A 26,601-nucleotide genomic window follows, 5' to 3' on the forward strand; every position below is an offset into this window, starting at 1 on the left:
TGAGTCCCCACTAGAGGTCAGATAATTATTGTCTGAATTGATCAGAAAGTAGGTCCAACTCTGCTGTGTCAGGCAGGTAAGGCATCAGACATGACGAGGTAACAGAATCTTCATCAGTGCAGACAGAGCATCTGCATAAAGCAGTATGACATTTGTTTATTGCATGAATACATTTTGTTGCTGTGGTGCATAGTTGTGGTATATATGAGCTCTGAAGCTCATGCTGTGGACATTTTTTTAACAGAAAATAATCAGTGGCAGCGTGATTTAGGATGAGATTCCATTATCCTTTGCAGACATGTAGGACGTTTATAAAGGTGAGCTTTATCAGCAATTAATTTGGAATGGTAGACAGATCTTTCTCTTTGAAACATGGCTGACTATAGAACCCCATCATAAACAGAAAAAATGAGTTAAATACCATTGTATCAAACTTGTCCTTAAATTAACCGATCAAACAAATTATTGTTTTAGCTAATAGCTTTATTTGGCATCTCTCAGCTGGTAGTAGTTGCAAGAAAAAGAGACTTTGGCAACAATTCAAACAGGCTGAATTACACCAAAGAAAACGAGTGATCCTCTGCACTTAACATGGAAGAAGTGTTGTTCATCCGTGCCGAGGGAGTTTCCCCTTTACTTCCTGACCTGTCGAGCCGAGCGAGTGTTGAAAGCAGTCTCTGCTCCAGATCTCGCTCCACTGAACACGGAGGGAGCTGTTTTACCCATTTTCTCTACAAAAGAGGCAGGACAAATCAGAATATTTATCTATATAGCAGGCAAGCTGTTGTAAGACACATCATCTACCGCATATCCTCATATTTGATCTGGCCAGGAAGGACTGGAATGTCCCATCATCAAAAGCCTCTCTGTATATGGACTGGAAACTTCAGCATCGTACATAAACCCCCTAACGGCCATTATGAGATCCCAGTTTAGCCAAATACGCAAAAGACCCTTTCCTTAAACCGTCTAAAGTGAGCCTTATGCCAAGTAACACTACCATAAATGGTGTTTACATATAGATTAGCATCCTCACCACACTCCTCCATCACTTCAAAGGTCTTGCTCTTCACCGACCCACTACCACCAAGTTTGGTCTTTGCTTCAGCCAGGTCCTCTTCTCTCACTACAGGGCGCTGCGCTTGTTCATCTTCCTGTGCAGGCTGAAAGGCAGAAACACTGAGTTTAACTCATCTCCAGATCTGCAAATAGCTGAAAACTGGGAGCAAAGTAAAAAAAAAAAGTCTTACTTGAGACATTCTGGTCATGCAAAAGTCAATAGTCTGCTGCAAATGGTCTTCTCTTCCTGTCAGCTGTCTCTCTGGTACGCTGCCCCCGGCACACACTCGCATAAACAAACAATCTGGCAATGATTTCTACAGTGAACATTAAATCTGCTTCCAGGACACAAGTCAGCAGGCTCCTCCTGTCTGCAGTTTCATTACAAAATGATGAGATCACGGCTCAAACGCGTACCATTAAAACTTCAGCTAACAAATCCCAGAGATGCAGGAGGACTGGATTTATTCTGGTCTTTTGCACTTTACTTGAGAGAAAGTACAATTTAAGAGGATAACAGCATGTCTTAATACATCAAACCTCTCGGCAGACTCTTTACTAATGTTTATTCACACAGATCAATGGAAAGCAGGCTGACAGTAGAATAGACTCACATTTTCCTTGTTCTAAAGGGATGCTTTTCCCACCCACTTCAGCTCGTTTCCCAAACTGACATCACTGTTTAGTTTCTGACTAATCTAAATACGGCGCAGCAGAAAGAACAACACATCACTGGAAAGTGTTCCCCAGAAACACGTCAAGCTCGCTGAATCAACCCTGTAACATTTGATTGTGGCACTCTTCATTACCTGAATCCCAAACTGTCAAAACACACAAAAATCAAAAAAGGGTTCTCAGTTTGCTTATTTCTAAATGAACTGAAATGGTTTCAGTGATGCTTGATTCACACTATATGCTAATCAATTTGTCTCTTTTGCCAAAACTCTCCCTCTACACTGCCTTTTTTTATTTATTTTTTTACTTTTTTTACTTTTTGTTGCTAAAAAATATCCAATGATCTTAACCTGCAGCTCGTATTAACTGTATAAGATACTCTGATCTAACCTTATGCCAGTGCTGGTGGTATTAACCCAGTGGGGCGCGCCCCCTTAGTGGGGTGTGTGAAGGTATTGCAGGGAGGGCACAAGAACAGCTTTGCTCTTTTTTGTCCAGATAATACAAGCCTTCTATGCCTGTGCAATTTTATCCGGGTTATCGCAACAGCAACCAGGCTTTGTCCAGATTTTGGACAGGGAGAACAGATGGTTTAAAAGAGTGGTGAAAGAAGCCATCTTGGTCAAAAGAGAAAAGCCATCACTAAACAGAGGGGGAGGATTGCACTTCCAACTCATCAGTGTTTACAGCTCGGTCCTCCAACACATTCCAAAGAGATCACATCAGCATCTCATCATGATCCAGATGACCAAGTACTCCACTCACACCAAGCAATAGCCTCTATCGACGCAGGACAGTGGTGGGTGGGTCATTGATTTACATCCAACTCAGAATGTGCCTAGGAGGATGGGCCTCCATGTCCTTAAAAACAGCAGCGCACCAACTGCAGGTTGCTCAAGTATAACGCCGCCAGAAATGTCAAAGACTTCTGGATAGGTGTCGAAACGTCTTTAGAAAAAACTCAACGAAAGTCCGGTTGCCTCCGATTTCAGCCTGTTTGCTACAAGCCTTCTAAATCATTCTAAACGTGACAACAGCACCCCCTGCTGTTCGGTCGGTACCTGCGGTCAGCAATATGATACTGTTAACGCGTCATAAAAAACATTTAAAAGTAGAAAACTTAATCTAACTGAAGTTTGTCTTTAATATTAATGGCTTGATACTCTTTTTCATTGCTAGATAAAAGTTGACTGCAGGTACGAGTCAGGCTAAAAGCCATTTATATTGTTAATATTATATAGTTAGAAAAGTGTGGCAATGTTGAAACATTCTAGTTATAAACTATTGTTAAGTTAGAAATGAAGCCATAAATATGTTAAATATTTTAAAGCAGATTGTGGGTAATCTAAACAGCTTTAATGGAATAGAAAACCATAAAGGGCTGAAATGTTTTCCTTCTTCAAAAGAGGCCACAACAGGAAACATTTGAGAACCACAGTTTTAACGTAAGGCAGATGGAGAAAATCTGCAGAAACCTTGCATATAAATAGACACCACAGACAGAACAGCGTTTACAGTGGGCATTGCATTACAGTTGGTTAATACTCGCATCCTTAGTTCTCTTGTATCGATTAAATTTCTGTCAGTAAACACTTTTGCTTTGCAGAAATAATAAGCAAGATACTTATGGTCCAGTGATTGTACGTTTAGTAGTTTCTGTTACTTTAAAAAACCCACTGATCTCAGCTTCTCCTTGTTTTTATTTCCCATAGAAAGTGCTCCTGGAGCAAACTGTTTGCATCTCTTGAATAAAGCTGAAAGAGCTGTTACTGACAATAAATCAGTCAATGTTTCTTTGTGATGGAAAGTACTACAGGCTTCGTTGTTGATCTCTTCTCTCGTATCAAGCCATTGACAGATTAACTTTGCTTTTGCTATAGAAAGTACTGCTGGCCCAATACACCTGTTTATTTTTATATCTCTATTGAAAGAAGTCATTGCCAATTGCCATTGGCTTGGTGAAGTGTTTCTGTTTGCTTAGACAGTTTTTCTGGCTCATCGCTATTTTCAAGGTTGTTGCTTTCTTGGACAAAGCCACAGGCGGCGCTATTGCTGCCAATAACTGAGTCAGTCACTCATCCTGAGCCTGGTTCTTCTGGAACCTTTGTTCCTCTCTACTGTCGCCACATGCTTGGTCAGGTTGAGGGACGACTGCAGTTAGTGACGGTATGCAATCAGCCTGAAATCCTCAGATAACTTTGTACCAATTATTTTTGAATGATTACCTGAATGTAACCAGAATTAAAATGGACTTTATTTTACTGGGTCTGACTGTATGACTGAACTGAACTGGGTAGGTTTGAAATTTAAATGGATTCTGTGTACAGAGAGTTATTAAATTACAGTTTATGTGTTAACTGGCTCTATAGAAATAAACCAAACTGAATTGAATCACCACTCAGACTGACGAATGTTTGTTTTGTTCATTTAACTGCTTAACATTTTATACACTTTCAACTGCCTTGTTTAATCTGTGCAGTGCAAAATAGGTTGGTAACAGAAAACAGCAGCATTTGTTCAAGTACATTCATCTTTTTGGTCCATACTTGAAAATAATATTTCCCATCCATTCAACACAGGAATGTTAAAGTAAAAACATACAAGGTCCAATTAAAAAAATATATTCTTCCATCTTCCCCTGTTTGACAGACAGCAGCGGTTATTCACTCTCTCATCTGCTCGTAGCTGGCAAACATTTATTCCTCAGCCGCAGCAGTCTTTGGTGTACTTAAGTGTGTTTCTTTCTGTAACGGGGGAACAGCTGAGTCCTCACAAACGCAATCAGCTGAGTCTCTGTGAGAAGAACAGCCGCCAGGACGGAAAGCAGACAGACTCCTCCCACGCCGACGTGGACCATCCTGAGCAGCCAGCCGCCATCACAGCAGAACGTGGCCTGGTAACCGAGAATTAGGAAGCTGAATTTACCGCAATGAATGGGAATAAAACGTTTGGTAGCACAGCGTCTTGCAAAATTGTCAACCTTGAGGTTCATCACATTGCTTCGCATTTAAAACACAAACCTCAAAGTATATTATTGAAACTTTACGTGATAGACATACAGAAGTACAGAATTATAGAGTGGAAGGAAATAATACATGATTTTCAACATGTTTTACAAGAATATCAGAAAACTGTGGCATGCCTTTGTATTTAGCTCCCCAAAGTCAGTGGTCCTAGCAGCTGCAAGTCTCTTCCAGCTTTTTACATCTAGAGACTAACTAATCTGACCATTTGTCTTTGCTCAAGGTGACTCAAATAAAATACAGTGTATGTTTTCAAGCCGTCCTACATATTCTCAATTGGGTCTATGTGTGGACTTTGACTAGGCCAATCTAACACATGAGTATGCTTTGAACTAGACCATACTACAGTACCTCTGGCTGTATGTTGTCTTCCTCTGCCCCAGGGTTACCTAGTATTTACCTCCATCCCCCCCCCCGCTGGATTAAAGCATCCACAAGGCATGATGCTGCCACCACCATGTCTCACAGCTGACGTGGTGTCTTCAGGGTAACATGTAGTTTTCCACCACATAAAGCATTTTAAATTTCAGGCTACAAGGTATTATTTTAGTATAATCTGATCAAAAGATGTGATCACTTCCTTCTGAATGTTTGCTGTGTCCCTTCAACAATTGTGACCATCTGCAAACTGGTCTTTAAACGTCTTTCTCTTCTTGCCTCTCTTTGTAAAGTGCATAACTTATAGCTGTCTTGTCAAAAGATTCTCACGCCTGAGCAGTGACGTCTTTGCAGCTCCTCCAAAGTGACGACGGACCGATTGGCCGATTCTCTGATTAATGTTCAGGTCTGCAGCACTAGAGCCACAAAGCACAATTTCCTTTGTTCAGTCCTTATATAAGATTAGGTGGAAAATGGTTTTATTGATCTACATGGTATACCTTTTTTTTTTAAATTTATTATTAATATGCAAAAGGTGCATTTTTCTGTCACATAAAATCCCAGTAAAGCACATAAAGGTTTGCGGCTGCAATGTTAAAAGTGTTCATAGTCACATATATTTCTCTAAATGTATAGAAATACGCATGAATCTAAAACACATCACCGGATAAAACCCTTTCTGTAGTACCTCAGAAACCGCTGTTACGACGGCGCTGACAACCAGCGCCACCAGCAGGAGCGGGGAAGGCAAAAGGCCCCGCAGAGGTTTCCACTGACTGCACTGGAAGTAGCGGCGGATGTAGAGCAGGCTGTGAGCAATACGCAGGGCCATGTTCAGGCAGTTGGCCAGGATGAAGCCGACGCCACCGGCCCACCATGTCAGCACGTAGGAAAGGACGAGGAAGGACACGGACAAAGCCAGCATGACCAGGTTGTACCTGGGGACAAAACCCAGGCGGGGTTAGATTAGGAGACTTCAGGTTGTGTGGGAACTACGAGCGTCGGTTTTTGCGTCTGTTCTTACTTGTCGACTTCCCGTTGGCTCATGGCAGCAAATACAAAGCACTCCGTTACGCCGTTCACAGCCAGGAGGAGAACATAGCAGCTGTAGCTGCGCAGCAATCCAGGCCCTTTAAGTAAATTGACATACATCTAAGAATGAAGACCATCGTATTTTCTTCTGGTTTCGGCGGCGAGTGTGAGACACACATACCTGATCCGCTGCTTAACAGCGCGCCGCCGTACAGATCCAGAGCCAAGTGAGAGTATGCATACCCAAACACCGTGATAATCAGGCCGATCACCAGCACCAGTTTCAGCAGGCACTCCAGGACCTCTGCGGCGATCGCCACGTCTTCCTGCGTATGAAGCCACAACATTAAGTGGGAGAAGTGAGGATTACCCCCCACACTGCGTTTGTGCCCGCTCGCTCCGTCCAAGACCTTTTTCTGGCTCTCCGGGTCGCGTCCTCTCTCCAACACTTTGGCAAAGAAGATGTAGAAGCTCTCCTCGATGGGCAGGAAGATGAAGCGCGCCACCATGGAGCCCAGGTTGTTGACAATGTCGTAGATGCCCTGGTCCCCGAAGCTGAGGACGTTCAGGAAGGTCATGACGTAGCGCTCCCCCTCCGTCAAGATCTGCTTCAGGAAGGACTGCTTGAAGAAGCTCCACGTCAGCCGGGCCATGGTCCAATCTACCAGTGGCTGCAGATACAGCAAACGGCCAGGATGTCAGGATGCACAGGGGGGCGGTTTTCTCTGAACGGCTGACAATCTGCGATGCTTGAAGTAGCTCCGGGTCACCAACCTCTCCATCAGCTTTACGAGGCAGAAGATCTCGAATATGCCGCAGAGGGAAGGTCTTCTTCGCCGCTTCTTGGGAGCCCAGGAAGCGAATGAAGTAAGCGACGTAGCACACCACCAGAAATCCTGTGTACACCAGCTAAAAGAACAGCACGGACCACAAACTTCAATGCGTTTACGTGAGATTTGATGCTAGAGAGAAACACTAAGTCACACATAGTTGTAAAGTGAACGGGGGACACGTGGTTTTTTCGATTTTCTTTGCAAATAAAATAACCCTGAAAAGCGTAGGCGCTTGTATGTGTGGGAGCACCTCAGCTGCTGTCTTACATGGGCGGCGGAGAAGATGTAAAGACCCCAGTCGGGGGCAAACGCCACCAACACCACAGTGACGCTGCACTTGGCCATCATGGCCAGGCTCTCGGCGATCACTTTCAGCCGGACGAACATGTGCGCTTGAGCCAAGACCCAGAGGGGCTCGGCCAGCAGCTCCTGCACTCCCGACAGGGCAAACAGCAGCACGGCGGGACCGTAGTGAGGGACGGTCCGGGCATCTGGGACCTCCAGGAGCCACAGCCACACACAGCCGAGAAGAATGGCCCACAGCACTCCAAGAGGCACTCTGAAGAATGAGACACAGAAATCTGCCTGTGAACGATGGATGGATGGATGGATGGATGGATGGATGGATGGATGGATGGATGGATGGATGCATGGATGGATGGATGGATTGGAGTGGATGCTATTTCGGATCCTGTCTGTATCCTCCCATTCATAAGTGTAGACAGTAACATGGTCACAGCACAACACGGCAGTAATAAAAAAAAAAACGCCTATAACATTACACGGTGCGTAATTGAGCCATATATGTTTCTACTTTTGAATGAAATTATTCAAATAACTTTGGAAACTTCTTTTCAATGATCCTCTAACCTACTGAGATCCATCTGCCTTTATCCAGACCTGGAAAATACTTCAATTAGCTCATTGCGTAAGCAACTCACGTCAGCCATAGGAGGTTGATGATTTGTCTCCAGCTGCGGTTCGTCCCCGATTCTCCACTCAGACAGGCTCTCCTGAAAGCCTCTCGGGATAGAAACACTAACGTGGAATACAGCAGGGTGAGCCTGCATGGTGGAGGAGAAGAGGAGAAACCACAGGTTACAGCAGCAGGTGAGCAGAACCCCTCCCAGCACCTGCTCGCCTTTACCTGACGTTCACCACCCCGATCAGCTCTTTGGAGACGAACCGCAGCGTGAAGGCGTTCAGGAGGAAGGTGAGAACGCGGAACATCACCTGAGAAACACCAACGATTAAAAAAACACACACACACACACAGCCGTGCCTGACAGAGCACTATTCACCTGCAGCAGCACGTTGTAGGACGCCAGAGTGGACGCATTTTCCAAAATGTCCTGGGTGCTCATTTTGGACCTTCTACCAACCCGGCTCTGTAATGACGTCAAAGGGGGGAACACATCGCAGAGCCGCTGCTTAGCACAGCTCAGTGAAACCGAGCGGTGGAGCGCAGGTACTTCCGTACACATTGTACGGAATCACGTAGAGCGGTGACGTCAGACTACGTTCGAATTCCAACGACGCCGCTAGAGGGCGTAGTTGTCCCTTTTAGGATCTACGGCAGGTTATGGCGCCTTCTGAATGGTGAAAATGAGAAAGTCTAATATGTAATATAAACAGAAAATAAGTCTTTGACAATGTTTTAAACAAATATTAACAGATTAAGAAATAATTTCCTTACATTAAGGGACACTGCTGTCTTGTCAACGTCTTTAAATGGAAGCTAAGGTTTTTGTATACATTTTTTTTTTTTTTTTTTTTTGAGAAATAACCTAGCACAACAAAAATTATTATTTTTTTGTTGGGTTATGGTTTTATAGATAAAAACACATTTCTTTCGAAAAATTAGTTTTTATTAAAAAAAACAAATGTTGACAGCCGAAGGGTAAATCTCCCGCCGCATTGTTCTATATATAGGCTATGCTCTAATTAGATTCTGACTAGCTTCACTGTTCCTGTTTCAGAAAAGCTTCCCCAGAGCATGATGCTGCACCACCATGTTTCACCATGATAGTGCATGTTGGTCCTGTCTGACCAGAGCAGCTTCTTCAAAATGTTTTTTGTGTCTCCTGCATCATTTGTGGCAAAATTACATTTGCTTATACATTTTAACGATTTTTGTTTTTGTTTGTGCACTCTTTTTTGTCCAGATCAGTAGAATCCACAAGCAAAAAATTGTCCTGAGTTGCTAATCTTTACAGCTCCTCCAGAGTTACCATAGTCTTCCAGACTGCTTATTGGTGCTCTATTTTCCCTACCTGTCAAGTTTAGCTGAATGATCATGACGGTTTGTGTTTCAGACATACTCTTTCCATTTATTGTTGATAGACTAAACAGTGCCCATGAGATGTTCAAAGCTTGGGACTGGATTTTATAAGCAAGCTGTAGTGACTGTTTGCTAATGGAAAGTAACAAACCTAAGAGTAATCAAACTAAAGGTAAATGTAACTGAAATACTCCCTATATGCACCATAGGTTTGTGGTTTACGCATTACAAAGGTCTAAACCAGACGCAGTTCCATGGTGGTTTTACTCCAGGTTGGCAGGCGAACAAGGTACATGTCACAGGCCAACATGTTGCCTCTCCGGCATGCTTGACTGAAGTCTGACTGACTGGTAGATAAAACAAAACATAGGACCACCTACGTGCAGACTGGTCTTTCCAAAGCTTAGATATTTATACACCGAATGCCCAAAAATACCAATAAAAAAATAAGCCAAATTAAAAATCAATAAATTAGTAATTAAGTTATATTCAAAGCCTAAGTAAAATGTAAAAATAAAAGCTCCTACACTAACCGTTTTTTAACTTTTCAACAACTTACCCACTGACCAGTCTGCTGTGTTCCTCAGACTTAATGATGCCATTTGTTCACTAATGTTCTCTAACAAACCGCCGAGGCCTTCACAGAACAGCTGGCTTTATACGGAGACTAAATCAAACACAAAGAGACTCTGTCCACAAACTACTGGTAATTGGATGCACTAGATTTTATTTAGGGACATTAGATCAAAGAGGGCTATACACAAATACATGGCACAATTTGCAGGGTTGCCTTGGTTAAAAACAAAAAAAAAAAGACATGAATTCCTTTTGTTCTGCTTCATATTTATACGTGACTTTGTGTCGATCTATAACATAAAATCCTAATAAAACACATTGAGGTTTGTGGTTGTAAAGTGATGAAAGGTGGAATGGTTCAAGTGTTGCATGTAGGGAACCATTGAACTGTCTCACCTTGAAATTAATCTGTTAAAATATGCGTCTATGTGATGAGCCAAAAGTACAAACATAAATAAACACAAGAAAATGTCTTCAGACTGCAAAGTTGAAGCATCTATAACAAACATAATCCAACCAACAACAATACGACTCGTAATCTTTTTTTTAATGACAAATTCTTTGGAACATAGATTGTGTACGCATATGTCTCTAATATTTTTATTATTACTACATACAAAAGAAGCAGCAGTTTTGGGAGCCAATTTTTTTTTTTAAATCAGATGCAAGTATGGATAGAAAAAGTACATCATTACAGAACCAATATACATGTTACAGCAATATACATCTAAAATATTTATATACAGGAATTCAGTGATGTCCTGCTTCCCAACTACATTCAGACAACATTATTAAACCCTCTGTACCAACGACTTCACCAAATTCACTACCTTATACAGTAGAGGGCAGCTGGTGGTGTTTTAAATTTGATCTTTTCATCTTCAATCAGCAAAACAACTACGGCTGAAACCCCACTGTACTTTGAAGTAATCAAGTCAGAAGCAACAATGCAGAGGTTTCAGAAAGATAAGATCCTTAATTATCTACAGTTTGAAGACGGGCATGTTATTGTTGTTCTGAGCCGCGCACATGCACTTGCCTGATCTACACAATTAATCTACAGCTGACACACACAGTACAGTTTACAGACGAAGCCTTAACTCTTCATTATTTACTATCTCCAGTTGCACTGAGCTGCGTGTGATGAAGGAAACCAAAAGACTCCCTATTGTAGCGCTGACGTTACATGGAGTGAAAGTATTTTCAGCCTCCCACCATGTTATTATTATTATTACTCACAAAGGCTTTCACAACTGTAACCAGTAATAAGCATGCACACAAATACAACATCAGCATATACAGTACAGACATGTTTCTTTCTATATGTACCAATGGGCAATGGTTTGCAACCCAAAATAAAAGTTATATAAATACTGATTTATTTGAGGAGCGCCTCATTTGTCTCTAAGTCGGAGAATCGTCCCATAAACGACAGGAGACACCCCCTGAGTCAGGCTGGTGGTAAAGGCCATCACTTCTCTAGAAGGTGCTCCATCTTGGGGTTTATGAAGGAAAAGCCGGCAAATGCAGAAGGGTCCATGGAGTCTATGAAGTTCTTGTCGCTGTGAGAAAGCCGTGCCTTCTCATTAAGGAACTCCCGATCGAAGTTACTGCAGTCGTTTGGCGCTTTCTGGCAACGAGAAGAAAACAAGAGAGATGGAAAAAAAAAAAGGAGACTGGCTGCCATCAGATAAGAGCACAACATCTGTGGTTTATATTGCCTTTCTTTGGTAAAAAAGCAGGAAGCGTACCACTTTGGGTTTGAAGGGTGGGTCAACCTCTTTCCTCTCCAAAGACTGCCAGTTAATGGTCTTGAAGAAGGGATGTAACCGGATGTTTCCCACAACTCCTAGCCTGTGTGTTGGGTCCCTGTCAAACAACTGCAGGGAAATAAAAGAAAAAAGTTCATTTAAAACATGCCTTTTTATGTCTGCACTTCAGTGTTTTTGTACCGTTAGCACAATTATTTATGCAAGCTTTATGTATTTAATGATTACTTTGTACTAATAAATATCAGTTTTAAAAAGAATGCTAACATTTTGCCAGAGAAAGTGCTGGAGTTGACCGGCGTTTTCTCCAGCTCTGCGTGGCGTTAACGCTGCATCAGAACTACATGCCTTAACTAATTCTCAGTTATCCGAGTCATCGCGACAACAAAACAGCAGCGCACCAACTGCTGGTTGCTCAAGTGCGAGCCACCAGAACTGAGAAAGACTCCCGGATAGGTGTGGCAAACATTTTGCATTTTCAGAAGGTACTGAGCGAAAGTGCGGTTGCCTCCGATTTCAGCCTGTTTGCTGATCAGAACTACGGTTGCAGTGTTTCCCCTACCGTCCTACAAGGGGGCACCCTGTCAACCACGGCATGTGGTAAATTATTAAACGTCTGTACGTGTTCACGGTGAATTTTATAAAAATTATTTGTCTAAATAGTGCCAGATTGCATTCTGAACCATTTCTGTCTCTAAGCTCCCATATAAAGTACATGCAGAGCTCAGTTTTACTATTATCAACCACTCGGTGTGTGCGGTGGGTGCCTGCTGGAGAAGAAACGGCTCTAGGTGCTCAGATAGCAAATCAAACATGCTATTATCCCTTCCCCTGCTTCGCCCCACTGGTAGAGAATGTGGTAAATACAGGAATTTGTCACTAGAAATGTAGGCATAATTGTGCTCAACTATCAAGGGTAACGTCCGCTGAGAGTCTGCGCAGACAGTAGACTCAAGTGTGCAGGAGCCTCTACTTACAGCTCAGAGTCACCTGGGTACGCACCGTGGCAAATTCACACTCCCCCCCCAAAGAGAGAGAGAGAGCGCGCGCGCTGAGTCGCGGCATATTTTTACCTGCCTTGGTAAACATCTGCATTTTGTAAATGGAAAGCCCCCACAGAGTCGGGAACACTGAGCGTCTATTAGCCGTGCAGACGTCAGCGGAGTCTGTACTGTTGGGGGAACATGGGACGTGCATTTAAGCGATAACTGCTTAAAGTAGTTATCCCCGACAGAATTTGTATAGCTTGTGTCGGCAGGGCGGGTTACAACGGGTTAAATGTGTCCTTTTTCTGTTGTCAGTTACAACAGGAAAATGAAACCTTTGTTTTTCTCGTGGTACATGATACTATATCAACATACTGGGAAAGTTTGCCAATCAAATATGATGATGATCTCAGCTGTTTAAACTAGATTATTATAAACATTAACACTCAACATAGCACGTTCTCAACGAGTAAAAGGCTCTGTGGTCATTTTCGGATGCCCCACCAAAAGTCTGTCTTTTGGAAACAAAACCTTCTTGAGTCCATCCGTGGAAACAGATCAATGTTTTATTAGGGGAAAACACGTTGTAATAAAATTAAAACTGAATAAAGTTATGCTTAAAATTATTCTAAACTCTGGCAGATCAAGATGTAAAGAGAGTTTTACTCAAGAGATAGAAAGGAAGAAAGGCAGATATCTTTAGAAATAGAACCATGTATAAAGATACATTATGGAGACAGAAATGTAAAAAAGAGAGACAAAGATGAATAGATGGATATACATGAGAAATAAATAAATTAGCTGGCTGCTTATTCAAAGCTGTATTCTGGGATATTAATGTTATGATATTAATAATAGTAAGTGTATTAAGTGTAAGGAAAATCTTAGCAACCCCCAAAAAAAAAGTCACTAAGCGCATGCCCCCCCACCAAATACTCAAAAGCTCCAGTATTTTATAGATTTATTACACACAGTGTGAAATATTTCAAGCCTTTATCTCTTGTAATTTTGATGATAATGGCTCACAGATAAGAAAAAAACTTAAATTCCCTGTTTAGGAAAATTTGAATATTGCATGAACTCAATCAAAATATATATTTTAAACAAAAATGTCGCTCTCCTGAACCGTATGTTCATGTCTATGCCCTCAATACTTGGTCAGGTCTCGTTTTGCTGAATTACTGCATCAATGCAGCGTTGCATGGAGGCAATCAGCCAGTGGAGCTCTTGACAATCCGTAGATTCTCTATGAGGTTCAGGTCGGACCGGTTTGCTGGCCAATCAAGGACAGTGACACCATGGTTCTTAAACCATGCTTTTGGTACTGTTAGCGGGGTGAACGGTTGCCAAGTTTGCTGGGAAATGACATCAGCATCAGCTTGTAAGCAGCAGGAAGCAGGAAATGTTCTAAGATTTCGTGCCAGGCTCCACTGACTGCCGACTTCTGAAAATACAGTGGACCGACACCAGCAGATGACATGGCTCCCCAAATTACTGTGGAAGCTTCACACTGGGTTTCAAGTGCCTCTCCACTCTTCCTCCAGACTCTGGGACCTTGATTTCCAAATGATATGCAAACTTAAAAAAAGAAGAAAACTGGACCACCTGCTCTTTTTCTCCTTAGCCCAGGTGGAACACACTGCAAAAACAGAACTAAAAATAAGTAAATATTTTCTTTATTTGAGTAGGTAAATAAGATAATCTGCCAACGGAATAAGAGTTTTGCTATTAAAATAGGAAGAACTCGTCTCCATCAACTTATTTCAAGTGTAGTGTATCTAATTATCTTACTTTAGGGGTAAAATTACTCTTTCCATCAGCAGATAATCTTATTTGCCTGCTCAAATCAAGGACAAATGCACTAATTTCAAGAAAATTTTACTTTTTTTTTGTTCTGTTTTTGCAGTGTACTTCTGACACTTGTAGCTTAACACAAGGAACGTGCTGTGTGTGTCGGATTTGTCTGTGGCAGTGGCTCCACTTCAGCCTCAGTCCGCTCCTTGTGAAGCTCCCCCAGGTTTTTGGATGCATTTTGCTTGATAATCCTCTTAAGGCTGTGCTTAGCCCTGACCATTTTCAACACACATTTTTCTTCCACTCAGCTCTCTATTGTTATGGATGATGTTATAACATTTTGACAATATTAAAACTTTCTGAGACATGGAATTTGGGTTTTGCGTTATTTGTAAGCCATAATCATCAAAACAAGGACCAATAAAGATTTGAAATATTTAATTCCGTGTAATGTAACTTTTTTAAATGAGTGACAAAAATATAGAGGTTTTTCATGATATTTAGTTTTTTGAGCTATACTTGTATAGTAAAAGTGGTTTAAAGAGGTTTGAATACGACAGTATTATAAAAGATTTGTTCTACGAGTAAAAAATAAAAATAAAAACCAACTCAATTCGACATGGTTAAGTAATATATTAAAGCTCATTCACGACTGCTGGCTGTCCGTTTCTCGTTTACTTGGAATGAGCCCTGTGATACCAACCTGTTCAAGCAGGTCTTTGGCCTCCTTGTTGATCCAGCGAGGATAGTGGGGAGTGTCCATGCGGATGGACTCAAACAACTCATCCTCATCATCACCGTGAAAAGGCGACTGGCCAATCAGCATCTCGTACAGCAACACCCCGAACGACCACCAGTCAACTGAGAACGTGTACTTCTGTCCCAACAGGATCTGAGTTGAAGCACAAAAGCTTTCAGTGAGAGATTTTATACGCACACACATTCTTGTTTTACCTACAAAGTGAGGGTATTTTCTTGACTTTAATTGACTTCTATTAATTTTCAACCCTTTCTATGGCCCAACCCTTACCCTAAACCTAACTGACACCTTAGTCCTACCCCTAACTCCTACAAAAAAAGTGAAGATCGGAAAAAAGGTCCTCACTTTACATCAAAGTCCTCACTTTACTAATAAAATGAGCAAAAAGTGTTCTCAATCAGCTGCAAGTACAAGAACACACGCACACCCAAAAAAAAAAAACTTGTTTGGACCCTTGTGGATAAAGCCGGCTGTTTCAAACGGAAATATTTCAGAACAAGAGAAGCTTTCATAAGTGCGAGCCACTTTACCTCAGGAGCAATGTAGTCAGGGGTGCCACAGAAAGTTGTGGCCCGATTCTCCCCGAACACGTTCTCCTTGCACATACCGAAGTCAGCGATCTTTATGTGGCCGTCATGATCCAGCATGACATTGTCTAATTTAAGATCTCTGCAGATACAAAACAAAGATTAGACTTAAATGAAACCGTCAGTCAACTATTTTGCATGTAGATAAGGTTTATAAAGTAATAAACCTTACAGAGTTATTTGTTTTTTATGCTAATGCAATCAAGTGTCTAGATGTTTTGCCAAGTGGGCTGTGAAAGTGAACAGACAGCTTTCTTAGTAACAACCTTTTGTGGTGTGCCATCCGTGTGGAAAGTGTCAGTGACTGTCTGCTGGACAAACTGTCCAATCAGCAGTCTTCCCTACAGTTGTGCGGACCTAAACATTATATTGCTAGATTAAAAGTCCCTTTTTAGGGGTGTTATGCCATATTCTAACCTTTGCAGAAACAGAATTTTGGTGTTTTATGGTCTGCGAGTCACAATTACTAACATTAACATAAATAAACATAAGTACATTTACAGACATGCCTCTGTCTGTGTTATGCAGTGTCACAATTCCTTTTATGTTAACACAGTTGCATGCTAGTTCCCTCTTTCTTAACATCCTGTTGGACGTGCAGTTTTACAGTCACAGTTTTCTTAACAGCCTTTGCTCGTGACTGCTTTACCACACAATGGTATTTAAACCTTCTGAGCAAAGAAATGTGTGGGATTACCTAACCAAGCAGTTTTTATGAACTCTGAGATCATTCACACACATCCAGCAGCTCAACTGCAAGTACGGGTGTTAATAACAGAAAAAAGAAAAAAAAAAAATCACATGTGAAATTAAGAAAATAGTGTCTTTGAGTAAATTTCTTGTAAACTGAGACTAAGTAGTACATGTTGTTGGTTTTTTTTTCCTGACCTGTAGATGATTCCTTTGGAGTGCAAGAACTGCAGACCACAAACGATCTCGGCAGAGTAAAACCTGAAGGAAGACAGAGAGAGCGGAGACGGCCGGGAGTCAGTCACTCGTTACAGACGGAAAATTGCAGCTCCGTGCCGTGGTCGCCTCAGCGTGGAGCTGACAGCTGAACGCCGGACTTGTTTCAGCTCAGACCTGAATTATTCAGGGGGGACATTTGTTTGGTGTAGCAGACAAGTGACTAACACTCTCATAATGGGAAACCCAAGAGCTTGTGTGAGCTGAAAGCTTAGCCTATCGCTGACCTGCTTCGCCTACCATGCGACAGCTGGAGCAATTCAGCAGCGAGAGCAATCAGCAGACCGATCTGCCTCCTCCTCGCCCGCTGCAAAGGATCCACCGGCGGGAACCAAATGAGAAAAGTGCTCATAGCTGCTTAATAGGGCTCCCTTAACGGCGGTGAGGAAATTGTTCGAGTGAAACAGTTAACAAATAATCTCACCATAAACAGAAACTCAGACAGTCCAGATTGTGTATTTGGCTTTTTTGCGTTGTGAACGGTTATTAAAAAGTTGGATCGGACTCCTATTCACAAGTTTAACAGGTCAAAAGTATCTACAGAGAGAACAGGTTTCGTGTTAGTAAAAGAGGTCATTTGAAACCCTCTAAAGGAAAGTGTTGCATAAGCAGATACAACAGACAGCTGTACAACTCTTCATTTGACTGTGCGAGCGTGTGCAGCCGCACACGTCGAGATAATAATGAACTGAGAGTCTTTGTACCAAATTCGTGTCGAATGACTGCAAACCCGACTGCATGTGTCATGGAAATGGCCTGTGGTACGGGAAGCTGTGTAGAAACAGGAAAACATATACAGAAGTTGTGTGAAGAAACGATTCTTGTTTAGGCTGGGCGGCTCTAGCCACTTACAGACCACCAAAATCAGGATGTATATTATGCCACTGCAACAACAAAGAGCCCTTTTTAGGGCTAAAGTCAAGAGCTTACAACTCAGCCTCAGTGCCGAGGCTCGGTTTGCAACTCCAAACGAGCAAAAAAGTAAAGCATATAGAAAAAAGCTTCTTTAAGAAAACAGCTGTTTAATTCAGTGCCGCATTTCTGGCAATGCGGTCCCAAATGACTAATATTTTGTGAAATGTATTAGTTTAAAGTGTAACTCACCCCCAAATTAACTCTTTGTTGCAGATAAACAGTAAAAACTGGGCCTATGGGTGCTATTTAAATGAAACTGTACAATTTTGTACATTTTGATGTGAACTTGTTTAGTTCTGTGATCTTTTTTTCTTAAAACCACCCCTTAGTGCTGCCGTCTTAGGGCAGAACGGTGGCTATTGCAGTTCAATTTTCCTGTTTGCTCAAACGGTACATGCTTTCGTCACCACAGACCTGTGTTCAGGTATAAAAGCACCTCAGTCAGCCACATGCCCCCATGACACCTTCCTGAACCTTGGAGAATTAAGGCAGCTCTGCAGGAAATACCAGCATCAACAGAGTACAAGCAAGATAAAGTGGTCTTTTGGGCTATGCAGGTCATTAATCTTTTCCAAAGCTGGTAATTTTGGACAGCAATGTGAGAAACGATGAAGGCTTATGATTGTGATCTTCAGAAAAACAGCATCCATACATTTCTGAGACATAGAGATCCGGAAGAGGATTGCCAACAAGTCTGACCGAGTTACTGAAAACGCGTTACTGATAAAAAAGGTTTAAATGGAGTCTCATATTTCTTCCTCTACTCGGCATGATATAAATATACATTTCAGGGAATTTGGTAGAACATTAGCGAACAAAAGACAAGGTGCTGCTGAACCAGAGAGGTACAGAGACAACGACCAGCTGGTTGGGAACGAGAAACACCGGCAAGTCAATTCAAATGCTACCAGATCACGCCGGCAATCGTCTTCAGTGCGCACACCGCTACTCGCTAATGCTATTTTTTATGAGAAGTTTGAGAAATGTCTGCAGTTCACTCAGATGATCAATTTAACATCAGGACAACATGCAATCAAACGCGACTGACGCAGTAAAGCAAAACTAAAGAATGACTGCAAAGCTAAAAACAAAGCTATCTGGGACGCAGCATGCTGAAAGAGCCCACTCTGCCCGTCTCATGAGGGATAGACTCTCCAGCATGAGGCGGGGTGGTTACACAGTCACCAACGCAAGATTAGGTTTCCATGTTAACAAAGTACAGTGTTAGTCCTGTCAAAGACTCAACGACCGGTTTAACTACAGGAGATGCAGCTGTACTGGGAGACCAGCGCCTGTCTGCCGCAGTTCTTAGAAAGCAGAACAGGTGGAACATCAATGGTACACTGGTTTAAATTGAACTGATGAAAGCAATGCATCGTCTTCGGTTCACCGTACTAAATGCTCCTTTATTTGTTCTTTGATAGGGGCTCAAACATGTAGTTGCACCACTTTTTAAAATTTTAGAACGGTGCCAAACACTTCGGCGCAGTTTTTGCGTGACGCACAAACACAAAGCAGAGCGTATCTGTTAAGTGGAAGAAAAAGAACAGAGGGAGTTTCTTAGCCAAACAAAACATGCAAAGGGTCACAAAAACTTATATTTTATTCAATCCCCCCTGAGTTAATACTTCATAGCACTACCTTGTGAGGAAGTTACAGACGCCAGTCTATTGCATCTCTCTTGCAGCTTTTAACAGGCAGAGAATACTTTTTTTGCCCGTTCTTCTTTGCAAAACAGCTAAAGCTGAGCCTGATTTGATTTAGAGCAACTGTGAACGTCAAATTGTAAATTCAGGCCTCAGATTCCCAGTCAAGCAAAAAGGTCGGGATTTTGACTGGACCATCCTAACACATGAAAATACTTTGACCCAAACTATTCCACCGTAGCTCTGGCTGTATGATTAGTGTCACCGCCCTGCTGGAAGGTGAACCTCCGCTTTAGTCTTCAGCCTTTTGCTGTCTCTAGCAGCTTTTCTTCCAGGTGTGCTCTGTATTTAGCTTTATCCACCCTCCCGTCAGCTCTGATCAGCTTCTCTATCCCTGCTGAAGAAGAGCTTGCCCACAGCATGACGCTGCCACCAGCATATCATCCCTGACCTGCCTGATGTGGTCCTCTGTCTTCATGATGCCGTTTGTTAACTAACAAACCAGAGACCATCACAGAACAGCTGGATTACAGCTGACACTAAATTAAACTTTTGAATATCATTTAGGGGAATCAGAATAAAGGTGTCTGAATCAAAATGCGTGCACACTATTCAGTGTTGTATTAGTAAAATATAAGCCAGCGTAAACCACGTATCATTTTCCTTCCACTTCCCATAACGAACGACTTTGTGTGAAAAAAAAAAAGCAGCAAGTTAAAGAGAAATCCTTATAAAAGTGGGACTTCTTAAAAACTTTAGTCAGTTGAAGTGCCGCCAAATGTTGGGCGCCTTCACACTCTCCTTCACCAGCTTGCCTTTTGTTTTTTCTGGAGGGATTCCCGTAGTGTGATGAGAGGTGGGTGGCAGTAACTGATACCTCCCTACGAACACAACGGTACACAGGCGCGTTTTTTTTTTTTTCCCACTCTTTTCAGGGCCAGTCTGCTAACGAAAAGGAGCAAATGGATGGGAGCCAGCCTCCAGAACACCATGTGCAAGAAAAGACTGACACGATGAGAAGAAGTGAGCATGCTCTCCTCCTCACAATAAGCAGCTCTTTAATTGACTCGCTGACAATAAACCCCGAAATGATAGGAGGTGTCACTCACGTGGCTCTGTTAAGCTCGAAGCGGCCTTTTTCCTGAATGTGAAACATCAAATCGCCTCCGTTAAGATACTCCATCACAAAGAACAGATGCTCCTGTGGACAAGACTCAAATTTAGCATGGAGCGCAGCAAGGTAAAGCATGGCCAGATGGTCTAAAGTTGAGGAGAAGGCGTACCTTTGTCTGGAAGGTGCAGTAAAGGTGGGTGAGGAAGGGGTTTTCCCAGGCTAAAGCCAAGACCCTCTTCTCTACCATAGTGCACTCCACATCATCATCCATCAGCACCACGTCCTTCTTTAGAGCCTTTATGGCAAAATACTCCCCACGGCCCTTCAGCTCTGCAAGGAGGACCTGCAAGGAGAAACCAATCAATGCCAATATACAGGTGCCTGATGATTTATGGAGTTATTTTTTACTTTGAACGGTTTTTATTCTTAGAGTCCACATTTCCCAATGCAGATAGAAAAGCTGATAAAAGAATGGCGGAGGGTACCTTGCCAAAGCTGCCTTTTCCCAACACCTTGTGGAGGACGAAGTTGTCGATGTTGACTCGGGTCAGGTGGGTAATTCGAGACTGTGGTCTTTGGGTGGATCCTTCCCAAAGTCTGCCATATGGGGACCCGTCTAACAGACAAACAAGTAGTGCAGCAATAACACATTTGACCAAACTGCTTCAAATGTCATATTTTTTTTTAAAATATGCAAGATTACTGAAATATGATTACTGACCGTTGATCCCAAGTTCAGAAAGTTTGTTAACTTCATCGTATATTCCAATATCAGCAATACCAGCAGGCAGGTTGGGATCTGAGCGACGAGTGGAAGATTTCTGGTGGAAGACGGAGGGGTGGGGAAGACATCGTTTTAGGACGTACATTTTTACTGATGCTGTAACTTTCACCAAATATAGTCACTTTTTAAATCGGCCTTGTTATCAGATGAGATGATTTTTAGGTCTTGTACATCCAAGTCCACACTGGTGTTTGTGATGCGCATGTTATGAGTTTAATAAAGATCAGAGAATGGTTAGGAATCGATGTATAAATAGTGATGTGGTTGTATTTCCTCTTTATTTTTAGAAAAATAAATAGGTAGAAGTCAAAACTGCAATTAAGTAAGACCTATAAGGAAAAAATAAAATAAAATGGAAAAGCCTGATTTGTGCGTCTGTAGTAGAAAACATTTGTGTGGCCCTTGATGCACACCACTTTCCGGTCGGCCTGCTGTGCCTTGTATGTGCATCTGCATCAAATTTGCAACTGACAAGCCTCTAAAACAGCAGAAAGGTCAACAATAAGCTAAAAGGGTGTGTGTGTGTCAGAGAAGGGAAGAGGTACGTACTGCACGGCACGCTTCCAGACCAAGATGCAAACATGTAGTTTAAAATCAACAAGCTTTGTGTGTGTAAGCACACTGACGGTGAGACAAGCAACTACTATTGGTGTGAATAAATAACCAGAGTAGAGCAGCTGGAGCTTCGTGAGAACGTTCAGTTTTTATTTCAATTAGTCAAAACCCAGGAGTGAAATAAGGCTTTCCCTTTAACCTCGCTTTGAAGCAGATTAACTGACCAAGAGAAGTCCTTCTGAAGAGATTTCAGCTGGTCGGTTTAATCTGTTCTTACTGCCTATTATCATTAAGTAGGTGAAAGAAAAACATGACAAACTGTAAGATGTTCAATCTAATATCTGCCTGTCCAAATAAACCTAATTTAGTGAGTCTTATGAATCATACTTTGTTTTGACGCAGCCTTCATCCAGCAAGCGAAACCCGATCGGACGACTTATAGCCGACTCACCTGACTGATTTGTGTTAGTGCTTCGGCTAGAAGCTTCTGATTGATCCCACACAGGTTGGCCACTTTGTCCTGACACTTGTGATGAACGTTCATGGCACACTCTGCACACAGAATCAAACCGGCCCGTCAGACCCGACGGCACACGTGAACGCCGCTCACTGTTCAATCCCGTCGGCGCTTTACCTTCACACTTCAAGCCCTGTTTGACCAGACCCCACAGCAGGCTCCCGCAGTGGTCGCAAAAGGTGGGACTCATGTAGTTGTTGGTCTTGAAACGGTGGGGCATGTCGATCTTAAACCGCTCCTTCTGGAACTGTGGGGACAAAGAGGATTTCTCGAATGACTGGTATGAGCTGGAAACCTGCAGCACCATCTCTTTTCTGGGCTTCGCGTTTCGCTTCTCTCTCTAAAATACAATCTATCAAAAGGGTCAACGATGGCTGATGGAGAGTCCTGCATAGAGAAGTACAAACGGGCCTTACGATGCCTAGGTTCTACATTTAAGTATGTTCCTTAAAGTTTTGATTCACATCAGATTCACTCAATTACATACCAGCCACTGATTTCTCAGAGTTTGTTCAGTGGTTCTATTTAAGCAGAAAAGGCAACCATAGTCAAAAACAACCCATCAAGATTAAAAATATCAAAATATGCAGTAAACTCCTGCTAAGACTTCTACTGCAAAAAAATAAAAACATAGATTATTCACAGATTGTGTGATGAATTCTGTGTTTCTGTAAATGTTAATGATTATGGCTTAGGGTGGAAAAAAACCTTAAATATGATTTTAAAAACCAAGAACTTTTTTTTCTTTTTTTCAAACACAGGAGAGGTTATGGTATGATAGTGTTACGATCATCACAACCAGGGAATGACAGCTGAATTGCAGGTTTTTCCGGCAGACAATCTCTGACGACCGCCACACGTAAAAGAAATCTTTATTTGTTATTACAGTTGTACATTCCAACAAAATGTGTCTTTTGCATTTAATCCAGCAGCAGTGGGCAGGTTACAGTGCCCGGGAAGCACTATGGGGTTAAGGGTCATGCTCAGGGACCCATAGTGGCAGTATGTGGTGTTTGAACCCAGGTACTTGCAGCCTTCTCAGAACGGCCTCAGAGGTCAAGGGTATTCTTCCCAGAAGAAAGAAAATTTGGCCTTCATAATTTTTAATGAACTTTGTAATATCAAAATAACCTGAGTAACTATTTGCTGTTTTCATTAGCCGTAAACTGTTCTTGTTGATATACATCTGTCTGTGTCATGAATCTGAGTTTCCCCTTTTCTGACTGAATTATTAAAACAAAGTAATAAGTAACGTTTGATATTATTTCAATCTGAGATCAACTCATACGTACACACGTTTTCTTTCAAAAGGAGGATTATTATCTATAAAGATAAGTGAAAAGAGCCATGTCAAACCAGATCAAAAGGATCTGATGCAGTTTGTTAGAGATACTTTAAATTTAAACTGTGGCTTTTCCGCATCCTGAACCGTATTTGCACGTCATGAATCCGGAAGGTGGACAAAGTGGTCTCACACAGCACATAAACACCTCTCCAATCTTTGAACGTTAGTGCTGGTTGAAAGATCCTAACTGGAGATAGGTGCTAAAAGTACTCTTTATGCGTTAATATCAAACCAAGCATCTAGATTACACGGAACAGCTTAAAGAAATAATGAAAAGAAAAGAACAAAAACCGAGGAACGCCCAGATAAAACTGGAAAACAAACTCGAGGCATATGGAGAACGCCGACATACATGATGGGCTGCAAAAGCAAAGTGCGTCACATACCACGGTGTCCCGACTGTTGGCAGCAGTACCCGTGCATCTGCCTATGATTTTGTCTATGCACTTCTTATGGATGGCTGCGTTGCATTCTGGAGAAGAAAAAAAAAAGCAACATTTACAGAGAATTTTCTTCAACCTTTTATGTGTTAACCACATAGGAGAAAACGTGGTTTTATTCCAGGTCAAGTACACAACCAAAAAAAACTTGGGATCCTATTTCAATTACAGCACCAGGCACCAATATTTTGGTCTTTGTTTAAAAAAATCATAATTTAATATTGCTGAACACTTACGTCTGCATTTATAGCCTTGCTTGTTCAGTCCCCTGTGGAAGAATATGAGATTGAAAAGGGTTCATTTACATCAGTCCGCTGAAAAGTATTTGTTTTTATATAGTGCCAAGTATCGATTAAAGCATTATAAGTTGTACATCAATGCATCGCTTTAGTTTAAGAGGCTTCATTACTAAAAGGAAATGGACTTCGGGGAAGATAATTGCTTGAAAGCTTTCTAAGAAAGAAAAACATTTGCTTAATAAGAATGCATTTACAATCCCTGAGAACTGAATGGAGAGCAGATGTGAAATGATGCATTAGAAGCCGGGGGGGGGGGGGGGGGGGGGGGGGGGGGGGAGCTGCTAATGCGTTTGTTAAAAACATAAGTGTTAAATAGCTTAACAGGTATAAAAACAAGGCCACTTGGGCTAATCAAGATCTAAATCTGGAGCTGGGTTGTCTTCTCACATAATGTTGTTGCACTTTATCTGATGACTCTGAGCACTTTTTCAAAGACTGACGTGTAAAACTAAGACTGACCAGACGAACTCTCTGCACACAGAACAGAAAGTGGGCTGCCTGAAGAACGTGGCGATGAACTCGTGGTTCTTTATGAAGTGGATCTTCGCTTGCTTGATGGCTCCTCGTCTACGGTTCAGCGTTGGAGCCTCTTCCTCCTTCGCCGCCTGCTTGCTCTCTTTAAAACACGGAGAGAAATACCGTTCAGTCGTTGCGCAACAAGCCAGATGTGAAACAAAGTTCAGCACTCGGTGGCAAATGGACAGCCTTACACAAGATGTAGAAGGTATGGCACTACAGCTCATATCAGTGCGTTAGGGTTGTTCAGCAGATGTTCAATATCTTGTAGAACCACTGTTGGCTCCAAATACAACCAAGTCTTAGGCAACATCCAGCAGGTTTTCTCCTTGCTTTGGCCTGTACAGCATGACACTGCCACCACCATGCTTGTCCACGGGGACGGTGTGTCCAGAGTGATGTGCAACGACTATGTACATCACTCATCACTCCAATTTGACCCACATGAGCAAACATATTTGGTATGTGGGTCAAACTGTTCACTTAGGTCTCATCTGACCGCACTGCCTTCTGCTACATGTGTGCTGGGTCTCCTATATGGCTTGCGGCAAACAGCATTTCCCCATTGAGGCCGGATTGGACGAGTGCTCGACTATTCTATAGGTGGTTCTGTCAGCTAATTCTCCTACCAGAGCTCATCTACAGGCACAATGGCTGCTTCTCTTATTAATGCTATTACTACCTGGATCATCGGTCTAAATTTCCATCTGCTGTGTTCCTCGGGCCTCGTGTTCTCTAATGAATCCTTTATAAAACATCTGTATTTATATCGAGATCACACTGCACATAGACGGGCTGTTTTCAAATCAAGTGACTTCTGGTTTCAATTAGCTGCAGTGGATTTTATTCACAGGTGTCAGAGTAACTCGTCCCTACCGCGCGACAAAAATCGTAAGGCACTGTCACTTTCAACTGAGCTCTTTTCACCTTGATCCGTATCCTCCAGAAAATACTGCACCGCCATCATCACTTTCCCCGATGGATGGAGATCCACCTGACCAAAAAAAAAAACAAACAAACGGATAAACAACACATCTTTGTCCAAAGGGGAGACGGGGATCCTCCGTGTCCTTACCCAGAATTCAGCACGCCCGTTGGCTTTCTTGCAGCGCTCAGCGAGAACGGAGACGCCGACGGTGACCTCGGCGAGCGCCGCCTCCGGCGTCTTCATCAGCAGTATCTCAAGCACGCGGCCCTCGTAGATGTGCGCGTCGAAGCTGGCTTTCCAGGCCGGGTACATGGTGGGCTTTCTCTGAACGAGTGTCTTACCTCGTTCTAAGTGGGGGACGGAAACAGCGACAGAGGAAATAAGACTCCAATTCGGTCTTTTTGAACACAGGAAATGAGAAAACCTGAAGGAAACGGTGCGTTTTTCTCAAAAGGAAACCGTCCAGCGTGTGAAATCAGAGGTCAGCTCACCTGTAGTCAAAGCTTCCTTCATTTTGATTGCACAGAAGGGCTCATCGTCAGACAAAGGCAATATGCCCATGTCGTACGAGTTGAAGGCGATCCTCAGGAAAGGAGCCATGGTGACGAGTACCAGGAGAGCCTGTTCACAGTTAAACAGTTAGTGTGGCGGCATTTATCATTCGAACAACAACTTTTACAATTACAGTGCATTTCTACGGTAAGTTAATACACGTCCCAAAATGTTACGGTCACACACAGCAAAACGGGTTTGTCTCATTCCCCAAAATAAAACAGTCCCTTTATTTTTCTGCTCTACTTATATCTTTTAAGTACAAAAGAAA

The 26,601-nt window shown here is 42.4% G+C and overlaps 3 protein-coding genes across 3 annotated transcripts; all 3 read right to left on the reverse strand.

Annotated features, from left to right (window-relative positions):
- Nucleotides 1–468: 468 nt before the first annotated feature.
- mustn1a (musculoskeletal, embryonic nuclear protein 1a) lies at nucleotides 469–1,394 on the reverse strand. The gene is made up of 3 exons (XM_012863692.3): nucleotides 1,251–1,394; nucleotides 1,037–1,163; nucleotides 469–731 (listed from the first exon to the last, which is right to left on the reverse strand). Exons 1-3 carry the CDS (start codon nucleotides 1,350–1,352, stop codon nucleotides 634–636), a joined length of 327 nt encoding a protein of 108 aa, XP_012719146.1. The 5' UTR covers nucleotides 1,353–1,394; the 3' UTR covers nucleotides 469–633.
- Nucleotides 1,395–3,068: 1,674 nt separating this feature from the next.
- On the reverse strand, nucleotides 3,069–8,502 carry rft1 (RFT1 homolog). The gene is made up of 10 exons (XM_012863728.3): nucleotides 8,302–8,502; nucleotides 8,148–8,233; nucleotides 7,942–8,064; nucleotides 7,268–7,559; nucleotides 6,942–7,076; nucleotides 6,578–6,838; nucleotides 6,349–6,493; nucleotides 6,160–6,265; nucleotides 5,824–6,073; nucleotides 3,069–4,627 (listed from the first exon to the last, which is right to left on the reverse strand). The coding sequence occupies exons 1-10, from the start codon at nucleotides 8,482–8,484 to the stop codon at nucleotides 4,463–4,465; spliced, it is 1,746 nt and encodes a 581-aa protein (XP_012719182.2). The 5' UTR covers nucleotides 8,485–8,502; the 3' UTR covers nucleotides 3,069–4,462.
- Nucleotides 8,503–9,985: 1,483 nt separating this feature from the next.
- On the reverse strand, nucleotides 9,986–26,399 carry LOC105927118 (protein kinase C, delta a; the record flags this gene model as incomplete). Its single annotated transcript, XM_021317102.2, is given in 17 exon segments — nucleotides 9,986–11,487; nucleotides 11,609–11,737; nucleotides 15,110–15,298; nucleotides 15,697–15,835; nucleotides 16,642–16,704; nucleotides 20,390–20,481; nucleotides 20,564–20,737; nucleotides 20,880–21,010; nucleotides 21,116–21,215; nucleotides 22,185–22,285; nucleotides 22,368–22,497; nucleotides 23,982–24,067; nucleotides 24,272–24,303; nucleotides 24,794–24,950; nucleotides 25,778–25,844; nucleotides 25,926–26,125; nucleotides 26,270–26,399. Coding segments are annotated over 17 exon segments (2,058 nt in total). The 3' UTR covers nucleotides 9,986–11,328.
- Between the last annotated feature and the right edge of the window lie 202 nt (nucleotides 26,400–26,601).

The sequence above is a fragment of the Fundulus heteroclitus genome, chromosome 20 (assembly GCF_011125445.2).
Source record: "Fundulus heteroclitus isolate FHET01 chromosome 20, MU-UCD_Fhet_4.1, whole genome shotgun sequence".
Lineage (NCBI taxonomy): Eukaryota > Metazoa > Chordata > Actinopteri > Cyprinodontiformes > Fundulidae > Fundulus > Fundulus heteroclitus.